General features: G+C 42.7%; 1 protein-coding gene across 13 annotated transcripts in view; it reads left to right on the forward strand.

Annotated features, from left to right (window-relative positions):
- Positions 1–22,999, forward strand: part of Pparg (peroxisome proliferator activated receptor gamma) — a 129,526-nt gene extending 106,527 nt beyond the window's left edge. For 8 of the 13 annotated variants that reach the window (XM_006505743.4, XM_006505737.4, XM_030255223.1 and 5 more), the window contains 2 exons: positions 5,456–5,906; positions 22,543–22,999. In XM_006505743.4, coding sequence (XP_006505806.1) covers positions 5,456–5,906; positions 22,543–22,790 — 699 coding nt within the window. In that variant the 3' untranslated portion in view covers positions 22,791–22,999. The remainder of the gene's footprint in view (positions 1–5,455; positions 5,907–22,542) is intronic. The other 5 variants (NM_001127330.2, NM_001308352.1, NM_001308354.1 and 2 more) reach the window with 2 other exon arrangements.
- The last annotated feature ends 2,030 nt before the right edge of the window (positions 23,000–25,029 follow it).

Raw genomic sequence — 25,029 nt, forward strand, 5'->3', positions numbered from 1 at the left:
ACCCCCAAGGCATTGCTGATCCATCTATCAACAGTAATAAAACAAATTCCTTTATAACCAGAGTCAGTAATAGCTAATGATATGACAGATCTGAACTAATATTATTCTAGGTTTGGATGTGTAATTCAGTAGTAGAACACTTGCCTACACATACAAGGCTCTGGGTGCCATTCCCAGTATCAGAAAATAACAATAATATTCAATATAGTTAAGGGAAAAGCACTTGGGCTTCTTTACTTATTTTTATTTTATTTATTTATTCTTTAGTTGTTGGACTGAGTTGGCCAGTACCTTTGTTTATCCACTGAGTAACTGTTTGGCTGAAATTGAACAATTTATTTAAGAGCTGTGGCTATGTACTGGTTCATTTGAGTGCAAATAATTCTTATTAAGTTTTCATTTGTTTGTCTTAAATCACTTAACTACATGGGGACACAGAATTATATCTGACAGTCTTTCTAACTTAACTTCTATCACAAACAGCAGTTGACTCTAGGAAATGTCATTCAAAAGGCACCACCTAAGGACCCCAGCACAGAAGAGCCCTAGTTCTTTCCAGAAAAGGCATTTTATTGAAAAGAGTTTAAAGCCATAGAGAAAGAATTTGAAAAGAGACAGTCAGGGGGAGATCCTGGTTCTACATAGGGTTTGCTATAAGGAACTCTTTGACTTTGTAAAGCATCTCAGCTTCCAGTTTCTTCCTATTTAGAGAGCAATGATGTGTGCTTTTAGAAGAGACTTTGCATTCTGTGGTTCCCATGGTTTTCAACAAGCAAAACTGAAACACAGGAGCAGGGACAGAAAGGAAGTTGAAGAAACCAATGTACTTTGGGGTTAGCATTCATTAACCGTAGTTCATAGAGGACAAGATGTGTGCCTAATACTATGAAAGCCAAGAGATGCAGAAGACTGGAATAAAATTTGAAAGATAGGCCATAAGAATGTAGTGTTCTTCTTTGAAAAAAAAAAATCTAAGTACCTGGAGAGGCCCATGAAACAAGGCCAATATTTTCCCAAGCCAGGTTATAGTTTGGTTTGGAAATAGGATCTCATGTACCCTGTGCTGACCTAGAACTCACTATGTAGCCAATGGTCAACTTAAGGTCCAGATTCTCCTGTCTTTACCTACTAAATGGTAGGATCATGAATAAGCAGCACCAAGCCTGGCTTCTCACTCAGCTGTGATTTGGCACTGTTGTTATGTGATTTTCGGTGAGTAGGTCAGGTACTATGCAGATATGTATGCGGCTAACTAGAGAATCACCCAGAGTAACCTGAGCTGTGTTAGTTGAACTTTCTTATTTATCTCCTTTATTGGGTTGTTTCATTAGCCAAGAGGAGCTGTGAACTTAGTATTTTGTGTATAGTCCCTTTCATAACTCATATATTAACATGCCGATGGATTACTAAAAGGTGGATCCACACAGTGTTACAGGTTGTGGCTAGTATTTATGAACCCCATGTCCAATCCCTAGTACTAAAGAAAGAGTAGAAAGGAAGGAAGGAAGGAAGGAAGGAAGGAAGGAAGGAAGGAAGGAAGGAAGGAAGGAAAGAAGGATCATTCTTTGTCCAGCAAAGCTTGGGCATCAGAAAATCTCATTCCCAGAGCCTTGGCCACTGTTCTGAGAGCAATTTTATTCTCATCATTTGCATATTTTTCTTAGACATTTTGAATCCTAACAAACCTAGATGGTCCCCTGAGCATGTCTAGTTGTAGCTTTTGTTCCTGCTGTGTAATATGCCTACCGAGCCATTTGATGCTGTTTCTCAAGGCAAATACAATGTAAACTAGATTAAAAAAAAAAATTACTGAGTAAATTTTGAAGACACGACTCCTCCTGCAATTGGTATGTTATTAGAAGACACTCTACAAGCTAATCCAAAGTGCTAGGGCTCTCTTGGCTTTGTATAGAAATGTGATCAAAGACATACAGTTTGTTTTATAAAGAACACTGTACCAAAAGAAGGCTGTCAGTGATTCAGAGTGTTAATAACTGGTTCTGAAGAGGCGGGCAAACCACTACTTTCTTAGGAGGCTTGAGGACAAGGAAGTCCCAGTGAGATGTGAAAGTGATGCCTAAGTGGATCGTTTGAAGTATGGGAACTGGTAAGCTGGTGGCCTGGGAGTCATTCTTACAGTTTGACAGATCCACACAGAAGCAGAAAGAATTTATGCAGAGTCAAAAACAAACAAACAAAAAAAGCCCAGCATAATAAAATATAACTAGGAAAAACAACAACAAAATCTCCACTGGTATTCATTTGCATGTCAATACTCCCATACTCTCTGCCAGCTCCCACTTTGTCAGAAATGCCTAAGGGTTTTTTGGTTTTTTTTTTTCTGTTCTTTTTTTTTCCCAAACTGTACTGCTTTGGCATAACGATGGTGGGGGTGCTGTCCTTGAGTATTTTACTGCCAGGATATCCTGACCAACACTGATTGCCAAGGGGTTAAAGTCTCATTGTTGTTAAATTGGGAGAGAAAATTAGCAGGATTTGGTGCCCTATGTTCAGCTATCCCAGAGTTTCAAAAACAGGAACCTGGGGCTTTATATGAGGGGCAGGGGAAGTCAAGGAGAATCACAAGGGTGATGGACCAGGGCAGAGTTCCAGATAAATTGCTTACTTGGAGGTGAAAGAATCTGATGCTTATGCTCTGTGCCAAGAACCCACATGACTGAGCAGAAGCTCACTAGGAAGCTGAAGGGGCAAGTCTGGGTACAGTCTTCCTGGGTGTGAAGAGATAGTTTACTGTCTTGATTCTATGCTTGTATTTTCCATCCTGGGGAATGCAACTCAGAGCCTTGAGCATTCTAAGCAAGCACGGTACTTAGGCCTAGCTGAGGAGATGATTTCATGTTCATGTTATCTGCAATAGAGCATGTTTGGTTGGACTGCTTTCTCTGTTGTCCACACTCAGGAGAATAAAGGAAGTCAAGGGGCTAGGGACTTGACATGCTTGGAACCGTGTACTTTATCCCTAGCAAACTGGGCCAGGGGTGATAGTGCACCCTTGTGAAATCCCAGCACTTGGGAGGTGGAAGCAGGAGGATCAGAAGTTCAAGGTCATCCTCTGCTATATACCAAGGTTAGGTACCAGAGGCCTTGTCTAAAAATGTTAAGTCACTTATTTTTTGTTAATATGCATTATAATACACTATGACACCCCTAGAACACCAGTAGAGGAGGAAGAGGCAGGAGAAGGAAAGCATTTCTTCTAGGTTCTGTAAAATCATCTTCATCCACTCATAGTTCTCTCAAGGTTAGACTCTGACTCTCAGGGATAACACAGTACATTTAAATTGTTATAATTGACTCTGCCTTTTCTTTATCCTCTTCTTACTAATGATGCCAATGGTGAAGACTTAGGGTAAACCAAAGCGAGATGTCCAAGAAACAGTGAACATGATTTGCTCCTAGTTGTCTTCAACAATCAAAGGCAGCAAGCCTCTGAGTCCTCTAGTCTCTCCTCTCTGAGGTGTGATGAGCATTATGGTTGAAGTGAACTGAGGACAGCAGTATTTCTAGAGCAACCCAACCCTTAAGTGTTTGGAAATCTACTCAGTCTAAGAGTCCTCAGTGTGGAACAGACTGAACTTGGTGAAAATCAGGGATGCTTATCTGCAAGAGTCCGTAGTTAAATCTCTAGCCAATACATCTTGAAGCTGGTTACTCTTGCCACTTATAGAACCCACACCCATTTAAATACACACACACAGAGAAAGAGAGAGGAGGAGAGAGACTGAGAGAGAGAGAGAGAGAGAGAGAGAGAGAGAGAGAGCATACACAATAGAAATACAACTAGAATCTCCTCTAGAAAAGAATGGAAACCTTCAATTTTGTCAGCTTCCCAACAATAATAGTGCGGGCTTTTAATCCCTGCACTCAGGAGGCAGAAGCAGGTGGGTCTCTGAGTTTGAGGGCACCCCGGTCTACAGAATGAATTCCAGGACAGCCAGGGCTACACAGAGAAATCCTGTCTCAAAACAAAAACAAAAACAAAACAAACAAGCAAAAACAAAAACAAAAAAACAAAAACAAAAACTTGAGAATTTGGAAGAGTAAATGACTTTCCCTAAGTCATATAGTTAAAGCACTCACCCAGCAGCTGACAAGGCTCACAACCATCTATAACCCTAGTTTCAGGGGATCTGACACACTGACCTATACAAGCACTAGATACACATATGATACACTTATATGCATACAGGTCAACCCCCTTATACATAAGAGAAAATAAATAAATCTTTGGGGAGGGGGAAAGATTGAAAACCAGGACCCAGATAGCCTCAGTTTTTATTCCAGTGCTCAGCTATATAAATTATTTAATAAGATTGAGGTTATCTCTTTCTAGGGTTCAGTACATGTAATAAGTGCAAAATGTTCCTTCTCCTAGTTGATCAACCTTGAGAGTTTCACAATGCTCATAAGCCTTTGGCTAGTTCTTTTTTAAAAGAAAATAGGGAGAAGAGTGTCATGACAAATATGAATTACCTTTCAAAGCAACCTGTTTATAAGCCTGAGTAATTGATCCATTTGTTTTATTTATTAGTTGATCCCTAAGAACACCTATATTAAAATGTAAGTTCAGAGCTGGGACTGCAGCTCAGTGATAGAGCATTTGCTTAACACACAAGAGGCTCTGTGGTTCTGTCTTCAAAACTACAAAAAGTAAAAGCTCAGAGCCATTCTTATTTTACTATTCTTTGCAATGTTTTACCCACAGGCCTGCTACAGCTGCATTTTCTGAAACAGATGGCTTCCAGAGCACAGAAAAAAAAAAAATAGACATTTTCTTGGCTCAATATTTTTAATCTGCTTTGAGTGATTTTTTTTATAGTGAAATAGATTTTATATGTTCACTGTGTTTCCTTTATGGTCTGAGTAAATTTAATCTAATGCTGTAAGCTTAGTTTATGTTCAAGTGGGTCTTTTCAATTATAAGTTGCTTTAATTATTTTTTTGTTTAAAAAAAAGGCTAAATGTATGTTCTCTTGAAATTCAAGAAAGACAACAGACTTTTTGTCAATTTAGTCAGTCTCAGGGTAACATAGTAGTAGTATAAGTTGAAGGAAGAAAGAGCCGAGTTGAAGCTGGGCAGTGGTGGTGCATGCCTTTAATTCCAGCACTTGGAAGGCAGAGGCAGGCAGATTTCTGAGTTCAAAGCTAGCCTGATCTACAGAGTGAGTTCCAGGATAGCCAGGGCTACACAGAGAAACCCTGTCTCAAAAAAAAAAAAAAAAAAAAAAAAACCAAAGAAAAAAAGAGCCAAGTTGATAAAATGTTTGCACACAGCAGATCAATGATAAATAGGAAGAGCCTCTCTCCTGTTTAAGTGCCTTCATCTTTCACAGTTTTCCTCAGCAAGGAAATACATATATAAAATAGTCTTCAGGACTAGGGTGATGCTCTCTCAGAACAAGGAACTCAGCCACTTTCCCTTTTTCATTTGCAGCCATTTGTCATCTACGACATGAATTCCTTAATGATGGGAGAAGATAAAATCAAGTTCAAACATATCACCCCCCTGCAGGAGCAGAGCAAAGAGGTGGCCATCCGAATTTTTCAAGGGTGCCAGTTTCGATCCGTAGAAGCCGTGCAAGAGATCACAGAGTATGCCAAAAATATCCCTGGTTTCATTAACCTTGATTTGAATGACCAAGTGACTCTGCTCAAGTATGGTGTCCATGAGATCATCTACACGATGCTGGCCTCCCTGATGAATAAAGATGGAGTCCTCATCTCAGAGGGCCAAGGATTCATGACCAGGGAGTTCCTCAAAAGCCTGCGGAAGCCCTTTGGTGACTTTATGGAGCCTAAGTTTGAGTTTGCTGTGAAGTTCAATGCACTGGAATTAGATGACAGTGACTTGGCTATATTTATAGCTGTCATTATTCTCAGTGGAGGTAAGATTCATCTTTTGATTTTTGTCAAAGAAGATGGGATTGTGGTGGAATTGTTGGTGGGATTGTGTCTCGGTGCTCTGTGCTCCTTTTTACTGACTGTGCGTGTTGTGTAGAACATGCCAATGGCACAGTGCCGTGAGCATGTCACTCCCCAGGCTGAGAACCATAGGCTTGCAGAGTGAAGGTGGTGGGGATCCCAGGTTCCTCGAGTTTGTTCATCACACTGCTCTTCTCCAGCCAAATCCAATCATGAAAGACAAATGCCCTCTACTTCTTTCATGTTCTTTTTCCTTGTCTTGCCCCCTTTCTTCCCAAAAGGCCAATCTGGTCTTCGGTTCATTTTAGTAATGATGTGTGTAACTTAACTTTGATGATGCTTCTGTGGTATATAGCAGGCAGCACTGTGAGATCTTGGCCCAGTTAACACTTGCACCCCACCTTCCCTGCATCAGGAATCAGGGAATGTGCATTTGCTAAACTCCACCTTCTCTCTCATGTGGTTCTCCCTTTTATGCCTTTGTAAGGCACTTGGCTGTGATTACGAATACAGTGTGAGCCCAAGAGCGTACCACAAAGAAAGAAATTGAACTACTTGGCAGTTTGTTGAAATTTGGGCCTTACAAATATCTGATCTAACTAACCAACTCCAAAAGACACATTTTATACTAAATGTTACTTTCAATGTTCTCTCTCTTGTTTCCAAGTAAGTAGAACTTTCTGCTTTCATCTCTATCTACAAAAATAGCTTTGAGCCAGATATGATGGTACACACTTAGAATCTGACCATTAAGGAGGCTGAGGCAAAGGATCTTGGAGTTAGTATCCAGAATGAACTATTTAGTCTTAAAACAAGCAAACAAACAAAAAAAAAGTTGCTTTTTAAATGATGAGTTCTCATATTGTAATTGACTTTAGGTGTACTTTTATGTAAACTGTGCAGCAACCTATTTATGAAAACTTACCTGTGGAGAAGAGGACTCTGAGGGTGTCAGGTTGTATTATTGCTCCAGACAAAGAACATGATCTGGTGGTTAGTTTTGTTCAATTGAGAGCAGATGCTTTTAAGTAAGGTGCATGGTAATTATTAAGGTCACTAAAAATCAACACTAAGGAGGTTGCTCTAATGCCAGGCAGAGTTCTAAGAACTTTACACATTAAAGGCTCACAACAACTCAGTGAGATGAGTGCCATTTTTTTAAGTGAGGAAACCAAAGCAGTGGAAGATATGTGCCCTTGCCCACAGTGATGGAACCTGTGTAAGATGCAGCTGGGAGCCAGCCATAATGGTACACAGCTATTAATCCAGCACAGGCAGACGTCTATGAATTCAAGGCTTGCCTGATCTAGAGAGATCTAGGCAACCAGGCTACGCAGTAAGTGAAACCTGTCTAAAGAAAGATGCACTGGGATTGTTGGTCTGCTTCCAGAGTCCATGTTCTAAGCTTCTATTCTGTGCAAAACAAAGCAGCTGCCTCATATGACTTGGGGAACAAAGAAATAGCAGTATGGCAAGGGTTACTATCAAGTGATAGCTCACTTTCATTTTGTGCTGTCTTTGTGCATTGGGAATGGAACCGAGAGCCAGGCAAGCACCTAGCACTGACAGGCAAGCATCTCACACTGAAGCAATGTTTTTTTTTGTTTGTTTTTTGTGTTTTTTTTTTTTGTTTTTTTTGTTTTTGTTTGTTTGTTTGTTTGTTTTTTGGGGGAGTTGAATAGTTGGGTTTTAGGAAGTTTTGGTGCTCAGGATTAAACTTAAGGTCTCAGACATGTCTACCACTAAGTTATACTCCCAGCCCCAGAAGCACCATTAATAACCATAAAATAGTCTATAAAGGATCTCTTACAGACCAAATCATCTCCCTGTATATTTGCATTATTATTTTGAATGATAGTGAAAACAGAATGTTGCTGAAATTATATTCTCTTGTTTTAGTTTTTATTTGTTTTATTTCATTGTTTAGGTTTTTTGAAACAGGGTCCCAGGGATTCAAGTCTCAGTTCAGTTGCCCTGAACTCATTATGTTGCTGAAGCTGGCTTTGAACTCCTGATCCTCGTGCCTCATTTGCCTCAGTGCTGAGATTATATGGTTGTGCCAACATATCTTTCTTTGAAAAGTGTTCTAAATTTTAATTATTGGATATTCTTCTATATAAATTTCTATCTAAATCTCAGGTGGCTTTGTGGTTATAAATTTCCAGGAATAGAATTCATAGCTATGCGTATTTTAAGTTTTTTATTACTTAAGAAGATTGCTTTCCATAAAGTTTGCAGTCATTTATATCCACTAATACTAAGGGAAGCATTTGGGAAAAACCATTTAGAGCTCTTACTTACCGTATAAATAGGAAAGGTCTAAGCAAGAAACAGCCATGATGAGCTGGGGGCAGGAGATCCACGGAAGAGTGCTTGTTTGATACTTGTAAAGATTCTAAGCACTAGAGAAATAAAAGTACACAGGCAAACATGCATACACGTATACATATACACACATACGCATGCATACACACAAATATACATGCATGTACCATTCACTAGTTGGTCAAGAGACTACACTATAAATACTATCCTTGGATTTGATACTGTAGTTACTAACTCGTGTTAGTGTATAAAAGCTAAAATGGCACCAGTAACAAGGACTCTGTATAAGTAATTCCTTTGGCCCTTCACAGATAGTCTTTCCACAAGCCAGGATCCTGATCTCATCTGACCCACACAACAGTGAAAGATATTCCCAAGATAGCAGCCTGCCAGATTATTAAGATCGTTTAACCCCTGTAAATAAATCTAGAATTCCTCAAGGCAGAGGATTTACCACTGATATAGTCCCACATCACAAAAAGGAAAGTCCTTCCCGACCAAAGTTGATATTTTCAGGTGAAGTCTAAATCCAAGTAACAGACAAGAGTAAAACTGGCCCACATTTGTCCAGTACACAGGAATGTGGTTCTTCTCTTTCCTCAGAGAGCTGGTTGTGTGCAGGCCAGGTAAAAGCTGTCCACCATACATTCCCAGTCCAAGGACTGGCTTCCAGTAAGTTCTTATCATCCATAGATGTGAGGTCAGTATCCCAAGACAGTTTCCAGGTTAGCCTTTGCTTAGTTGTTTTTCCTTATTCTAAACTTCCAGAAAAGAAACACATCATGTAAACAAGAGTCTTTAACTCAGAAAACAGAGCTCTGCCCTATCCAACCTTAACAAGAGTGACTGATTATCTCTTCAGCCCTTCAGAAGTTTGTCATTTGTTTTAATGATTTTGAAAAGAAGTACATTGGCCAAGAACCAACTGGTCCATTCCGATCATGCTGGAGCGTTCGCTCTGGTGAAAGCACTGAGGTGCTCAGGCTGGGGAAATGGTGAGCTCTTGTGTAAGATCTGGGATCAGAGCTGAGGAGAGGGGGCTTAGAGGGACCAAAGAGAAAGACTGTAGATAGAAGTGTCAATCTGACCCAACTGGGGATTTGCTGGGTAAATAAGTGTTACTACCCACTAAACACTGCTGACCCTGTTGATCTGGTTCTTAGATCTGAACTGTGTTTAGCAACTCCTCCTGAACTCAGCTCTTGCAGCCAGCTTGCTGAGAAAGATGACCTAGTTCTCAAAGTCTCTGTCTCCTCTGAGCTGGAGTAAGAAATGGAATAAAAAGGACAGCAGTGCTTCAGAGCCAAAGCTTAGCACTTCCTTAAAGGCAGCTCATAGCCAGTCTCCCATCCCCCCACCCCCACCCCCCAGCAATGCAGCCATGCCTTTATTCTCACTTCACAGGCAGAAAAGTAAGGGCCATAGACTCAGATTTGTACAAATCTGATACCTACTGAACAGTAGTAGGACTGGGCTAAAAGCCAAACGTCCTGTCACTGTGGTAGCCCTGACCCCTCTGCTTCCTTGATACAGGATCACCGTTCACTCTCAGCAGCTGGTAACTGCAACCCCCACTCCCACCTTCCTTCCTTAAGGCCTGAGCCTGGAAGCCAGGGGAGCACTTCCTTGTAATCCCAGCAGATAATAGCTTCCGGTGCACCCTCTAGTCTTACTGACAGGGTAGGTGGTGTAGAGAATAGTAAAACTGCATCCAGCAAGGAGATGTTTGCAACTGGCGCCACAGACCCATGCCAGCCTTGCTAGCAAGCTTTCAAGCCCTGCCCCATGGCCAATGCCAAGTATGAAGCTCAGGAAACCTGGCAAACTCCAGGACACTCCGCGGGACACTTTGCCCCCTTGAGTATGTGCTGTGGAGTAAAGAAAAGCCCCGGAGGGTCCAGCTGGCACTCTCCAACAGGAAAAAGCTCTTGTTAATTCAGAGAAGCTTGGAATCTATTTTGATTTGTCCTAAACTTTTAAGATATGAGGGAGGAAATCCACTGGATTTTACAATGTATTTTTCAAGGCAAACTGCCACTGCTGTCTGAGTGACAGAGAAACTGCAACTATCCCTACAGCAGCAACAGATGGCAAGTCATCAACCCCCTCATTTACCCTCTAGAGTCCGGCTTCTGCCAACCACCTACAGAGTGTCCCCTGCTCTTTCCAGAAGACCAGCAATGTTCCTTCTGTAAGCAGCTTGGGACGGCTGTTCTTTGAGTGACTAGCTGGTGAGTAGGTTGAAGGAGGTTATGCTCCCATAGTTATACACTTACCCATGAAGGAAGACTTGATAGTCTTTGTCAATTTGACCTTGCTATGTCAGGTCAAAAGCTTGGGCCCCAGGACCTCATCATGGACCATGGCCAGTGGATGTATTTGTTGATTCATTAGACTTAAAACAGAGTCAAAGACAACACCTGGAGTAAGTTGACAGATATTTATAATAAATGAAACAGCAGCAGTAGTCCCTATTTGTTGAATGTCCCAAACATCCAGGACATGTGCTCTATTCCTAGTCTTGTATCTATCTTTGCTGAAGCTCTGGGCAGCCTATACCCCAGTTTACAGATGGAGAAAATGGAACTTCAGAGACTCAAGCCACTTGCCTATAGTCACAGAGCTAGTAATTGATAGAGCCAAAGTTCACACCCAGTAGTATAGGCAGGCTGGTACCAGAGATGTAGCTTGGTGACAAAGTTCACATTGAGCATGTGCAAAACTGGGCATGTTCAATTTCCAGCACTGCAATCATCATCACCACCACCACCACCACCATCATCATCATTACCATCACCATGTACTTCCTTCGAAATTCTGTTGCCTTTTGAGTAATTGAGATAAAGATCTTAATTACCTTGCTCTTAGAGTTCTTTAGAGGCTATCAAAATATCATAATTAAGAACGTTCATATACTGTTAATGATATCCAATGCCCTCTTAAGACATAATTTAAGTAACTAGCAATCATTTTGCCCACTGAGCAGCCATCTTCCCAAACCCTTTGCTTGGTTTTGAAAAGTGCTGGGAAAAGGCCTCCGGCTGCTGATACAGTGAATGCCAGTGTCAGAGTTCTTACATTTGTCATGTAATGAGCACCTGAACACAAGCATTTGCAAAGCTTCCCACAAAGGTAGACAGTAAACTTCAAATGGCTAAAAAAAAACATGTTTCCACTTAACCAGACACTGTCATATGCCAGGTCATAAGAGATGTAAATGGTTACAAAGGAAAGTTATAAATACAGGCTGGGGGATTGTTGGGTTGGTGAAGTGCTTGCTGTGCAAGCATGAGGACCTGAGTTCAGATCTCCAGCACCCATGTAAAAAGCCTCCTGCTGTGGCATGAGTATAAAGCCAGCACTGGAAATGCAGAAATAGAAAGATCCCTGTGCGTTGCTTGCCAGCCATCCTAGCCGAAGCATCAAGCTCCACTTTCAGTGAGAAACCCTTTCTCAAGAAAGTAAGGTGGGGAGTAAGGAAGATGCCTGATGCCAACCTCTGACCTCATGTACACAGGGTCAGGTGGGATTGGGTGAGCACAGACATACACGCACTGGTGAGAGGATTTAAAACAGTTAAATACCATCAATACCATCCTGTGTCTTCGTTTCTCGTGCTCTAGAGGAACAACTGAGCACAGGGACACTTACTCTGTGTAGGCAGACAGATAGATACTTGCTCATGGCCATTGCAAAGCACCTCATTCAACAGCTCAGACCCAGTGAGCCACTGCAGATAACTTGGGGCAGAAGGACCAACTGACTACAAGGTTGGGCGTATTCCTCCACCCTGGACCTCAGTTCCCCTTCAGTTCTTGAGTATACGTGCCATGCTTCCATTTTACTACAGAGTGATTTCTGTGAGTTACAGTGCACAGTATAGCACATATCTCTGGAAAAACAGGCTTTATGTGTCTCAGGGGAGCTCCACATAGTCATACTTTGACTCTACTCAGCCCAGAGCCTTTATACCCCTTTTAGTCAGTGAATGTCTCCCATAGTTGTTAAGTGAAAAGGACACAATATCCAAACTACTTTGAAACTAGACATTAAAAATAACTATAAATAGCAATAGGCCAACACTTTTGTGTATTTAGTAGTCCTGGGGATTGAACTTATGGCCTCATGCATGTGAGCACAAGCTTCCCTATTGAGCTACAGTCTCAGCATTATGCCAGCTTCCTACTTCTTCTATGCCAGCTAAATATTTAACTTCCTTCCCAATTGAGAAAGTTGTTTTTCCATGTCTTCTTCAGGTATTAAAAATAAACAAGGGCATCTAATTTCTCTTGAGCTGGACATCCAGCATTAACATGTCTCCTGTCCCCCATCAGGAGATGGTCATATCACAGAGTAATAGCTGGTTTACTAAGGACTAGCATATCTAATAGGCTCCTACCTACACTGTGCATGAGATTAGCAGAATGGCCTTGAATAATGACTCACTTTGAGTTATCTAGAAATGTCCCATTAGTTCTCTGTTTTCATAACCTCATGCACTTGGTATGACAGGGGTGAGGTATATTTATGAGTTTGCAACTGGCACCTAAACACTAAAAACCAGAGAGCTGGGGGCAAGGATGGGGTAATGGAGAAAATAGTGAAACATCTTAGAGTCACCCCATAGATAGGCATACATGTGAGAATCTATGTGCAGGCTCTTGTTTGGAGAGGATAGAAGACCCCTTATCTGTAACTGCTCCAGAAATAAAACTTCCTCCTCCGCCCTGGCTAAGTAGGCCGCCATCATCTCGGGACTGAGCAAACAGTGTTGTCTGAGGCAGACAGGACTGAAAGTGGAACTGCTGAGTCACTCCTGTCCACACTGGCAGCCAAGGAAGAGGCTCCTTAGCCAGTCATAAGAGATGTGGCTTTTCAGAGCACTTTATCATTTTGGACTCTCAAAATGTGTGTTTAAACTCTGGGTGACCCAGGCAGCCTTCCAGATGGGCACCATTCAGCTGCAAGTGGGGAAGGGTGAATGCAGGGTCCTCAGGTCACCTAACAGAGAGGTTGGGCAAGGGATGGGGGTGGGAGGAGGGCGTAAGGGCTGTGCTGCAGCCTAAACAAAACTTCTCACCTGCTACTGCAGCTCTGGATAGGCCAGGGAGAAAGCTCCAGAATCACACACAAGAGTCCAAAAGCCCCACTCCCCCACTTCCTAGATGTGCGGTTGCAGCAATTATTGACCTCCCTGGGCCTTAACTTCCTTATCAGCTCCCCAAGCAAGTAAAATAGCATTATATGAAGCTTTTGGCACTGTGCCTGGGACACTGCTAGGCACACAGTGAATGCTAATTTCCCCTTTCTCCTCTGTGATATCATTTGAAGTAGCTCCACTCCATCCTGCCAGTCAAAAGGCTTAAAATTCCACCAACCGTCCTTAAAATCCTTCCTACAATATAAATACCCCTAGGGAGCTCTCAACTAATCCTTTTATCAGCTATCACTTTAAGGGGATTAGTTGCAGATCAAGAACAAAACCCAAAGGGAAAGAGATACAGAGAAGGAGGAGGAGCCAAAGAAGGAGGATCAAAATCCCCTAATCCTGGGCCCCCAAGGAGACAGGGGAAGCTAGGACTGTGGATTCTCCCACCCAGAATTCCCTTGACTTTGCAGGAAACTAAGGTGTTTAGAAAGTCATATCTATGGTTTACAATCACAAGTTCTTCAGAAAGGAGAGGAGAGGAGAGGAGAGGAGAGGAGAGGAGAGGAGAGGAGAGGAGAGGAGAGGAGAGGAGAGGAGAGGAGAGGAGAGGAGAGGAGAGGAGAGGAGAGGAGAGGAGAGAGAGGAGTGGGAAATCTGAAGTTGATAAGGCTACTGTCTCAAGTTTGCTGGTTTGCTGTCATGGATCTAAAGTCACAGAGTTGCTCTTAACCCTTTTCTCAGCCCTTCCTCCTTTGTTCCCTTTGGCAGAGCCACCAGGTACATTGAGGGCAGCAACGTGTCAGGCTGGAGGGGGCCTCGGAAGAGGTTACTCTCCTATTTCCTTCCACTAACCCTTCTTCCTCTACCTATACTCCCAGCCCCAACCAGCTACCAATCCTGATAGAATTGCTCAAAACACGGAAAGCACAGAATTGAAGCAGAGCACATGGCTGAGCCTTGAGTGACTAGTACAGCAGAGCTAGAAGGATCACAAGGACTGCCCAGGGCCAAGACAGAACTCAGAAGACCCACTTCCATCCTCAAAGACCTTGAAATAGAATTAATCCCAGGTCTATTCCCTGGGGGCCCTGTAGAGGGACAGACTAGCTTTGACCAGATCTAGAGAAGGTATCACCTGCCTTTTCAGTGTTCCTGTTCAGGAGCTGGCTCTGTGATGATGGGGACTGAGGAGTGTTAATGTGGAGCTGCTAGCTGATGGACAGATAACAGATTTCATTGTGGTTTTCCCCTTCTGCCATTCTGCTAAACCTATTGTTATCCAACATAGAGAAAGCATTGATTAACGTGAAATCATTGCTTGAACAGGGAAGTGTAAGAATGTTTCAGTGCGTCAGAGGGAGGGTCCACCAGCAACATGTGCACAATGCGTCCTGCAGCAGGCAGATGATATCTATCTGTGAAGCATTTGCAAGGCTTCTGTTTTACTGCACCCTGATTTCTCTGATAGCAGCAGTAAACCACCCCACGCCTCAAATCATCTGTTGGTCAGACCTCTCGTTAATTTAGGTTGACTCTGCTAACTTTCCTAATAAATCCTCAGCCCAGGATTGGAAAGAGGGAAACATCTGGAACAGGGAAGGTGAGGGAAAGCTGAAAAGAAGGGAATGGCTAAGGGAAGAAGAGCAGGGAAGAGAGAACCCAGGAAAACCAGGGACACAGCAGAATAAGGGACAAGTGAAGGAGTAACCCCTGAGCTAAAGCTCAGAAACCTGCTACATGTGTGAACACACTCAACACTCAGAAAACTGTGACTTACTTTACCATTCTAGCTCTGCTTAAAACCATTGTTTGCCTTCATAATGAGCAGAGAAGAGAGTTCATACCTGCCTTGTATGCATGAAGACAGGAATTCAATTCCCAGACCCAGGTTGGTGTGTGTGTGTGTGTGTGTGTGTGTGTGTGTGTGTGTGTGTGTGTGTGCTATGAGGCTGGGGAGATGGCTCAGTGATTAAGAGCATTCGCTGTTGTTCTTTCTGAGGAGCACTCAGATTAGGTGGATCACAAACTCACAGCTACCTGCAACTCCAGCTTCAGGGGCTCTGACATCCTCTTCTGGACTCCACATACACTCACACACATGGTATATATTCACCACCCCTCACACATAAATAATATAAATATGTTTAAAAGCCAGATATGGTGACCAGTGCTTATAATCCCAATACTGGAAAAGCAGGGATAGATGGTCCCTGCGGCTCCACATGACAAACCCAAGAATGAAGGAAGGGAGGGAGGGAGGGAGGGAGGGAGGAAGGAAGGAAGGAAGGAAGGAAGGAAGGAAGGAAGGAAGGAAGGAAGGAAGCAAGGAAGCAAGGAAGCAAGGAAGCAAGGAAGCAAGGAAGCAAGGAAGCAAGGAAGCAAGGAAAGAAGCAAACAAGGAAACCATGGATGGCACCTGAGGATACCTGAGACTGTTGCTCACCTCCGTGTGCATACACTTTCACATATGTGAACAAAACTATTTTTGCAGTGCTGTGGATTGAATTCATGCATACTAGACAAGGACTTTAATAGAACCCTAGCTGTTTACTTATTTAGACAGGTTCTTGCTATGTTGCCCAAGCTGGCCTCAAATTTCTGAGCCCAAGCAATTCTCCTCCCGCAGCTTCTGAGTATTTTGGATGACAAGTGTGATCCACTGAGCCAACTCCCTTTTTTAAAACAAGAAAACTGAAGTAAAGAGAGGTTCATAAATATTCCCAAGGTCATCATGTGGTGATGCAGTGCAACATTAATTGGAAAGTCAAAGCTCTCACTCGTACTCAAAGCTGGTACTGCTGACCCAGAGCTGCACATTCAGATCAGCAACTGCCCTTAAAGCCTAGAAGATCCCATCCCAGGTCAAGTACGTGGAACACATATATGTTTAATCTCACCAGTTCATCTTAATGTGGATCCCTGTACTAGAACCAGCTCTCCTGCATAGTATATTTCCTAAAGAGAGGCTAGTGGGCGGGAATAGCCACAGACCCTTCGATAGTTTACTTTACTCTGTTCACAGTCTACCTAAGAGTAATATGATTCTGAAGATTAGATCAGAAAAGCACCCCCAAGCTCTTTCATTTCTACAAGACATATGTCCCTGGACACATGGCTGCTGTGCTTTGTGCCTCTTCTGGAGCCGTCCTACATGTATGTTTTCAACTGTGAGAGGGAGAACTTGCCCAAGCCCCAGACATGTCTGTACTAAAAATTAATTTCTTATGCCCCCAAATTTCCATTCTTACCAAAAGCACCTCCAAACCTTCTGTTTCCCAGCTGTTGACACCCCTCCCTACCCTCACTGACCTGACCTCACACTGTAGCAAGGTTTGAACAAACACAAAGAGTAAGAACTTCTAGTGTTCTTACTCCTGTAATTCACTATGGCCTTATGAGAGATGTGGTATGGTTGCCTTCAAAAGCAAACTATCCCCAGAAAGATCACCTAAGTTCTCCAAAAGCACATGGAAACTTACTTAAGCGGAAGGGCTACAACACTTGAGTCTTCAGGTTCCAGGTCCAGGTCCAGGTCCCCTTAGAACCCATCTTGGAACTTAAGGTATAATCCAATAAAAGAAATGGTGGAGTAAGTTGGAAAAGAAGTTAAGTTGCAGAGTGTTGAGTCTCCCTTTCTCGTCCTTAGTGTTCCTCACACTTGAACGGAAGTCCTTCATGGTTGTAGGTCAATATATAGCTGCCCCACCAGCTGACATTTCCCTTTAAAGGACCTAAGTACTTTCCATTTTAATCTATCACAAGCCAACAAGGAAGGTGGGAAGTCGCAGGCAGCAACTCCTAGGGACCAGGCAGAAGGACTGGCCTTTGTCCTCCTGCCTGTCCTTCAAGAAACCTAACCTGTAGCCTGCTGCTGTAAGGGCCTGAGCCTCCTGAGAAAACGTGTGCTTGGGGAATTTAGCCCAGGTGAGTAGATCCTAGTAGAGCCTAGCATTGAGTCTGCTTCAGATAAGCCCTCTTCTCAAGGCAGAATCAGATCTGGATAAGATGGAAGCTTTGAAGATCTGCCCAAATCAGTTGCTCTCTAATCAATCCCAGGACTGTGTGAATGAAGACCGGAAAGAGCCCTTCCCACTTTGCAGCCTGGGGAGTAAGGATGTAAAAATTGACTCCAGCCTCCTAGAGTATATGAGTCAACAGGGCTTCCCCCAAAGGGCCTTCTAGGAAGCCCTAGCCAACACAGAGCCCTTGACCCTGAGTCTACTCCAGACCTGCTTCTCACCTCTGCAAGGTACAAGGACCTCAGATAGCCTTTCAGGGAATTTCCTAGCAGGCCCTGGGCCCCAGGGAGTAGAGGAAAGGGAAAGGATGGGAAGGCTCTGGGGGCTTGTCTGTGGCACAGTCTCCACTCACAAGGTCCAAGGGAGCTGTTGAGAAAGGTGAGAAGAGAAACAGGGAAGAGAGCAGAGGAGCTCCCAGTGCTCGTGAGGAGCAGAAGTAGAGGAAAAATTGATAGATTTATTTTGCCTTTGACCTAAGACCAAAAGAGACTGGCTTTTTGCAGAGGGGGTGGGGGTGTTTTTAAATAAGCTGGTTCTACATTTAATATGTAAGCCAATGAATACACTTTTCCAATTCAATTTTTAAATTTATTTCCCTAGTTGAATTACGTGAACTATGTACTAGAGGGAGTTACAGATGAGAATGCATCTTAGAACTTTTGAATTAGGGATTTAGAGGTCACTGATAGAGTGTACATAGGAGGGAACTGAGCCCAACAAATTTAATAGTCAGACCCAAGGTCATGGAGCTGGTGAAGACAAAGATGGAGAATGTGGCCCTTTCTGCTCTGTGGCCTCCTTCCTCAACTGTGTGCTCCCTGAACAGAGATTTGGGCAGGGGACAGCCAGGCTGATCAGTAAATGATCTAACTTGTCACTGGAGAAAATATATTTAATCTGTGGCCACAGTATCTCAGCCCTTCAGCCAAGCATCATCCATCACATCAGAAAGAGGAAGTTGCCAAAGAAGCGTCTGAAAATCCAAACCAGATCCTTCCCCAGTCCTGGAGCGGCCGGTTGCATTTCATTCCCCGAGCCAGGTTCCAGCCCATCGTCTGCCTGCCAGGATCTCGTTGTTTGATAGAGACCCTGTGTTCATTCATGTGATCTCTTCAGCAGCTTTGTCCCCACTGGTACTGCTCAAAAGAAGGAGGAAGGAGAAAGGGCCCAGGAGCCCAGGCTTCCAGAACAGGCTGTGTGGGCCCAGGAGCCTCACACCACCCTGCTTACACAGCATGCTAGGACTGAAATGCACGCACAGTCACACAGCCTCAGGCTTTCAAAACCTGAGATATTGTTAAAGTGGTGGCGGGGGCAACAGTCATTATACCAGAGCCCCAATCTAAAATCCAGCTTTCCTTGAAGCTTTGGTGGCTTCTTAACTTTGGAAATTTTTTTCTTTATTGTGAGTGTATGTGAACACACACACATATACATAGGCATATACATATATACACATAGCCATGATACATATATAGAGGGTCAGAAGATAGTCCATTCTCCTTATTCACATAGTTCTAGGGTTCAAATTCTGGGGTTGCACAGCAACAAGAGCTTTACCTGCTGAACTGCCTTGCTGCCCCAAGTGATTTCATTGTGGTGTCAGAACTGAGAAAGACACAGTACTTCCAGGGGTGGATTCTCTAGGCCAGGACTAAGTCATTTATTCCATCCTTAGAGCTTGAGACTTTTCATTGTTGTTATTATTCCCATGGTCCTTCATTTAATGTTGGAATTTCAAAGGAAACCTTACTTAATCCAATTGATGGGATGTGTTAGAGAAGAAAAAAAAAGTCATACCAAAGACATGTTTTCTTCTGTAATGAAAAAGAATCAAAGCTAAGAGAATGTTCTCAAAGTCCCACCCTGAGACCACACTGTCCTCCTGAGCTTTGTCTGTGGATAAAGGTTACAAGACTCCATTAGATATGCCAAAACAAAACACCATTCATGGCAGAGTCTTCACTGTGGTGATTCTACCTTCAGGCTTGTTCACCAGCTACAATATACTCTTCCATCTGGGACTGTTGGCCAGAACAACCACTTGCCCATTAACTCAGCCAGCTGATCACTCACTGGGTATCCATCCGCTGGTGGCTCAGAGACATCAGGACACTGCTACTTCCTAGGCACAGCAGGAAAGAGAATGCAGTGCTGGCAACACAAGGAAAGGAGGACTTAAGTTATAGTGTTTGGATCAGATGAGCGCAATCGGGGAAATATATAACCACCCAGCAAATGTAACCTCAGACACTGAGAGTGGAGGTGATCATAAGGTGCTGTGCGGGTCAGAATAAAAAGATGAGGGCAAGAGAGAAAGGGTGGGGAGAAGGCTCTGTTTGAAGAAGCAGCTGGAGTCACTATGAAGTGAAGAGGCTTCAGGCAGCAGGCACTGAGTAGATAGTCTGATGGATCTGGATGTTGAAGGAATTTGAAATAGAAGTACTTGCTGCTATTGGAGCAGAAGAATAACTAGAGAAACTGAGACTGGGAGAGAGGGACAGCAGCAGACAAGCAGGATATAACGATGTGAGTAGGTTTATGGTAAAGGGGGAGGAGCTGCAGCACTTAACAGAGCGAGCAACCTGCAGGGCTAGCCTAGGAATCAATGCAAGACAATGAGTGGGTCCTAAATGTTATATATGAATCAATCCTACTTTCAGTAGGTCTTAAGAAGAAAATCTGTATATTCTAACAAACACAGTAAACTTAGAATACAAGAACCAAAACACAAACCCTTTACTCAGAAATTTCAAAGCAGTGGATATAGTAGAGCACACATTTGATCTCAGCGTTCAGGAAGCAGAAGCAGAACCACATAGTGAGGAGAGAGAGAGAGAGAGAGAGAGAGAGAGAGAGAGAGAGAGAGAGAGAGAGAGAGAGAGAATTTAAAATACAGTTCTATATAGCTCTTAAGTTAAAAAAAAAATAAAGCTAACATTCTAAGATAGGCTGTTTCAAAAGAACAATGAGAGCCTATTCCTAAAGGCCTGTGGAATGAGACCAAAGTGACACTGGAGGAAAATTTAGAGCCCTAATGAGCTTATGAGAAATCCCAAAACTAAAAGAGTAAAGCACTCAAGTCAAGAAATTAGGAAAGGAGAAAAAACAAGAAAGATGAATACATTTACTTTTTAAAGGAGTTAAACATTGAAAAAATATGATTTTAAGTTGATTAATAAAACTAAAGGTTATATTTTAATGAAAACATAGGGGGCAGGGCTGGAGAGATGGCTCTGTGATTTAGAGCACTGGCTGTTCTTGTAGAGGACTCAGATTCAGTTCTCAGCACCCGCTAGTAGTTCACACCAACTGGAACCTAATGCATTCCTCTGACCGCCAAAGGCAGCAGGTGTGCATGTGGGGTGCATACATACATGCAGACAAAGCACACATAAGCTAAAAGAAATAAACTTAATAGAAAACTTTAAAGAAAAATAGATGTCTTTTACAAATGAAATTTTAAAATGAGAAAACACACAAAAAGCATTGAGTTCAGAAGCATAAAAAGGAAAGATTCCATTAGTTTATCAAGAGGAAAAGGACAACAGAAGAGGGACTAGTTAAAGAGAGGAAGGGTTCAGCAGGGCTGGGAGGGGGACCATGAGGGTAACGGGAGAAAACATGGTCAAAGTACATACTGTGCATGTATGGAAATGTCATGATGAAACCCACTCACCATTATGCACAATTCACTTAGTTAATAAAGACTTTTTACAATATATAATAAAATAGATTCCAGGCTATAGTAGATTATCATGTACAACTCCATCCTAAAGAATTTACTTGTCTTACTTTGTATGTTATAGAAAGCCTAGGTGCATGAAAAGCTACAGAAGAAAAGTTAAAGGTAGTGAAGGATTTGTTACCACTGCCCAAGGGCTCTTCAGATGAACTCCAAGGACTCACAAAGGGGCAGTTAAAACTGAAGCAAAAACAGAGATCCACACATAAGGCTGGTTCCTAGTCACTGCCCAACAGGCAATGCTGGCTCAGACTGTAACACTCCCAACTACATCACCCACAGATATCACAAAGCCCTAAATAAGACCTTAACAAAGGAGTGCAAGGACATAGGATATCTGTTAATGTGATCCCCTACACTAGGTTAAGATAAAAGCATATCTTTTCAGATATCATATCTCTTTAGATAGAAAAATTTAAATGCCATCAATAAAATTTAACCAATGTTCCTGTCTAAAACAAATTTGAAACTTTAAAATTCTTGGAAAACCAAAAGCAAAACATATTCACCACAATCTATAGCAAATGTCACACTGTGGCAAGGCATTAGCAGCATTTGCTTCCTGGTTAAGTAAAGCTGACACAAGGGTGTCCTACCAAGTACTAGCACTGCACTCCTGTAGCTGCAGACTGACAGGCTGAACCAGGAAGGCTGAGAAAGGTCAGGAGTTTGGGGCCTGCCTAGGCAACACAGTGAGACCTTCCCTAAAAAAAAAAAAACAAAGGAAAAAAAAACGGTAGAAGAAAAAAATTAAGACTGATGAAAAGCCCCAGTAATCTCATCGCTCAGAAGAAACTCAGCTACCCTGTAGGGAGGGGAAGACCCCTCCAAAGTGAAGCAGTCTTTTATCTTGCTGGTAATGGGATGTGTTTGTGCTAAGCAAAAAAACAGCAAGGCTTACACTTGAAAAATCTTATTTGAAGCTGTTATGAGAATGTAGGTAGAAGTTTAAAAAGGAAAACAAAATAAAACAAAACAAAAACAAACAAACAAACAAAACACTCCTCCAGGAGCAAAGGTTGGTAATGTGATTTCTGTGAGGAGAAGCATGTTGCCAGAAGAGGCCTTGGGTTGAAGACAGGATGCTCCTGATGGCATTGCATCAGTTAGTCCTGGTTGGGAAGGGCTTGAGCCTTTGATTCCATCCTTGGGTCTTGCCCATTAGCTGCAGAGCCTCGCTCCACGAACCTGCTTAAGAAACAGGGCGGTGATGGGGTCTTGGCTCTTCGGTAAAGCATGTGCCTAACAGCTCGAGAACTGGGTTTCTTCTCCAGCCTGGGGAGCAGGGAATCTGAAGCTGCACTCCTTAGAGCCCCAGAGGAGGTCTGACAAAGCCTCTTTTTGTCTTCTCATTCTCCCAGACCGCCCAGGCTTGCTGAACGTGAAGCCCATCGAGGACATCCAAGACAACCTGCTGCAGGCCCTGGAACTGCAGCTCAAGCTGAATCACCCAGAGTCCTCTCAGCTGTTCGCCAAGGTGCTCCAGAAGATGACAGACCTCAGGCAGATCGTCACAGAGCACGTGCAGCTACTGCATGTGATCAAGAAGACAGAGACAGACATGAGCCTTCACCCCCTGCTCCAGGAGATCTACAAGGACTTGTATTAGCAGGAAAGTCCCACCCGCTGACAACGTGTTCCTTCTATTGATTGCACTATTATTTTGAGGGAAAAAAATCTGACACCTAAGAAATTTACTGTGAAAAAGCATTTAAAAACAAAAAGTTTTAGAACATGATCTATTTTATGCATATTGTTTATAAAGATACATTTACAATTTACTTTTAATATTAAAAATTACCACATTATAAAATTGTTTATAGTATTTAAAGAATGAATGCATGTCTCCCATTCTGCCATCACAGATGGGGGAAAGGATTTCCTCATTTTATTTCTTTTCTTCTTTCTTTTCTTCATCCTTTGACATGCATATGTGCTCATATATATGTTTATGTGTGAGTAGATGCTGTGTATGTGTATGGAGGCCCAGAGACAGCTCTAAAGCTGGCTCATTCTCAGGACTGTCATCTACCCACTTTTAGACAGGGTCTTTCATTTGGCCTAAATTTAACCAATTAGGTTAGACTAGAGGGTCAGTGAGCCCCGGGGAACGGCCTGGCCCCACCCGCCCATCACTACCCTGTCTGGCATGTTTAGGTGGATTCGAGAGGAGGGGAGGAGCTGGACTCAGGTCCTCATGCTCTCAAGGCTTCACAAGAACCCAAACTTCTCCCACGACTCTGAGTTTTCACGAATCACCAGCAACATGTTTAACATATTGTCATCCCTCTATACTCATGGGGTCTGGCTCCAGGCCTCCTGAAGGAGCCATGGGTGTTCAAGTTTTCATAACAGGAGTTTCAAGTAAACTCTGCATACTGTCCCCTATCCTTTGAACTGTCTCTAGATACCTACAATACCTAACACAATGGAAATGTTGTAAGCTGTATTATAATAGCTGGGAATCATGACAAGAATGGGAAGAGTCATAAAATTCAATAATTCACTAAAATGCCCCCAGAATGTTTGCCCCATGGATGTAAACCCTACAAGTTTGAAGGTTTGACTATACTGCCTACTAATGGGACACCAATGTGGCCCGAGGTGTCATTTCAGCACTGCTAGAAGCTCCAGAGAGCACAAATGTTTTAAGTGTTAACACTATGGGATTGGGTGCTCACCTAGCAAACAGATAGCCATAGGTTTGATCCCTACCACTGCAAAAAATAAAAATAAATAAAAAATAACAAAACCAAAAGCAATCAAAAAAAAAAAGTCACGTTGAAAGAGATCTCTAATTATAGCACTTAGGAAATGGAGGAAGGAAGTAGGATCAGGAGTTCAGGGTTATCTTTCTTTTCCTTTTTTTTTTTTTTTTTTTTTTTTTTTTTTTTTTTTTTTTTTTGACAGGGTTTCTCTGTATAACCCTGGCTGTCCTAGAACTCACTCTGTAGACCAGGCTGGTCTTGAACTCCGAAATCTGCCTACCTCTGCCTCCCAAGTACTGGAATTAAAGGTGTGTACCACCACTGCCTGGCCAAGGTTATCTTTCAATATTGCCTTTCTATCAAGGCCAGCCTAAGATACATGAGACCCCCATCTCAAAAGCAAAGGGAATGGGTGGCTGGAGAGATGGCTCAGTGGTTAAGAGTACTGGCAGCACCCATATCAGGTGGCTCACAACCACCTGTAACTCCCAACTACAGTCCTTCTGAAGCTTTCTTTGGGTAGCCACACACACACATGACATATACATACCCATAAATAAAATATTTTAACTTAAAAATATGAAAGGACAGATGCTTTAGTAAGCCATACAAGGCTGATCACCTGCTTCCCAACCATGGAATTCATATAAAAAGTTGGATCGATAGCATGCATCTGTAATCCCAACTCATGATGAGACAGGAGGCAGAGACAAGACAATGTCCAGGAAGCTCTCAGCCCAGTTAGCTGGAATATTCACAGCAGTAGAGACAAGAAAAACCCTGCTTCAAAAGGTTGCAAGTCAAGAACCAGCTCACAAAAGCTGTCTTCTGACCTCTACACACAAATAAATAAAAAAATAATTATTTTTAAGACGTTAAAGAGTCTGCCAAAATGAGCTTATCATTCAATTAAGAAGAAAAACATGACTCTTTCTTAAAACAGTATAATGCGGGTAACTAATTGTGTGCTGGATGAATGGTTGGGGCTCTTGGTCACATGCTAGGGGACCGTTTGTGGGGAAGCGAAGATTCACAAAGACTGACAAGTCAGGGTGGAACCTGTGGACTCAGGCAGGCCTCAGGATGGTGCTGAATTGAGGCTCTGCAAGAAAGACAACAAAAGGCATTACAGGAAAGAAA

This window comes from Mus musculus, chromosome 6 (genome assembly GCF_000001635.26).
Source record: "Mus musculus strain C57BL/6J chromosome 6, GRCm38.p6 C57BL/6J".
Classification (NCBI taxonomy): domain Eukaryota; kingdom Metazoa; phylum Chordata; class Mammalia; order Rodentia; family Muridae; genus Mus; species Mus musculus.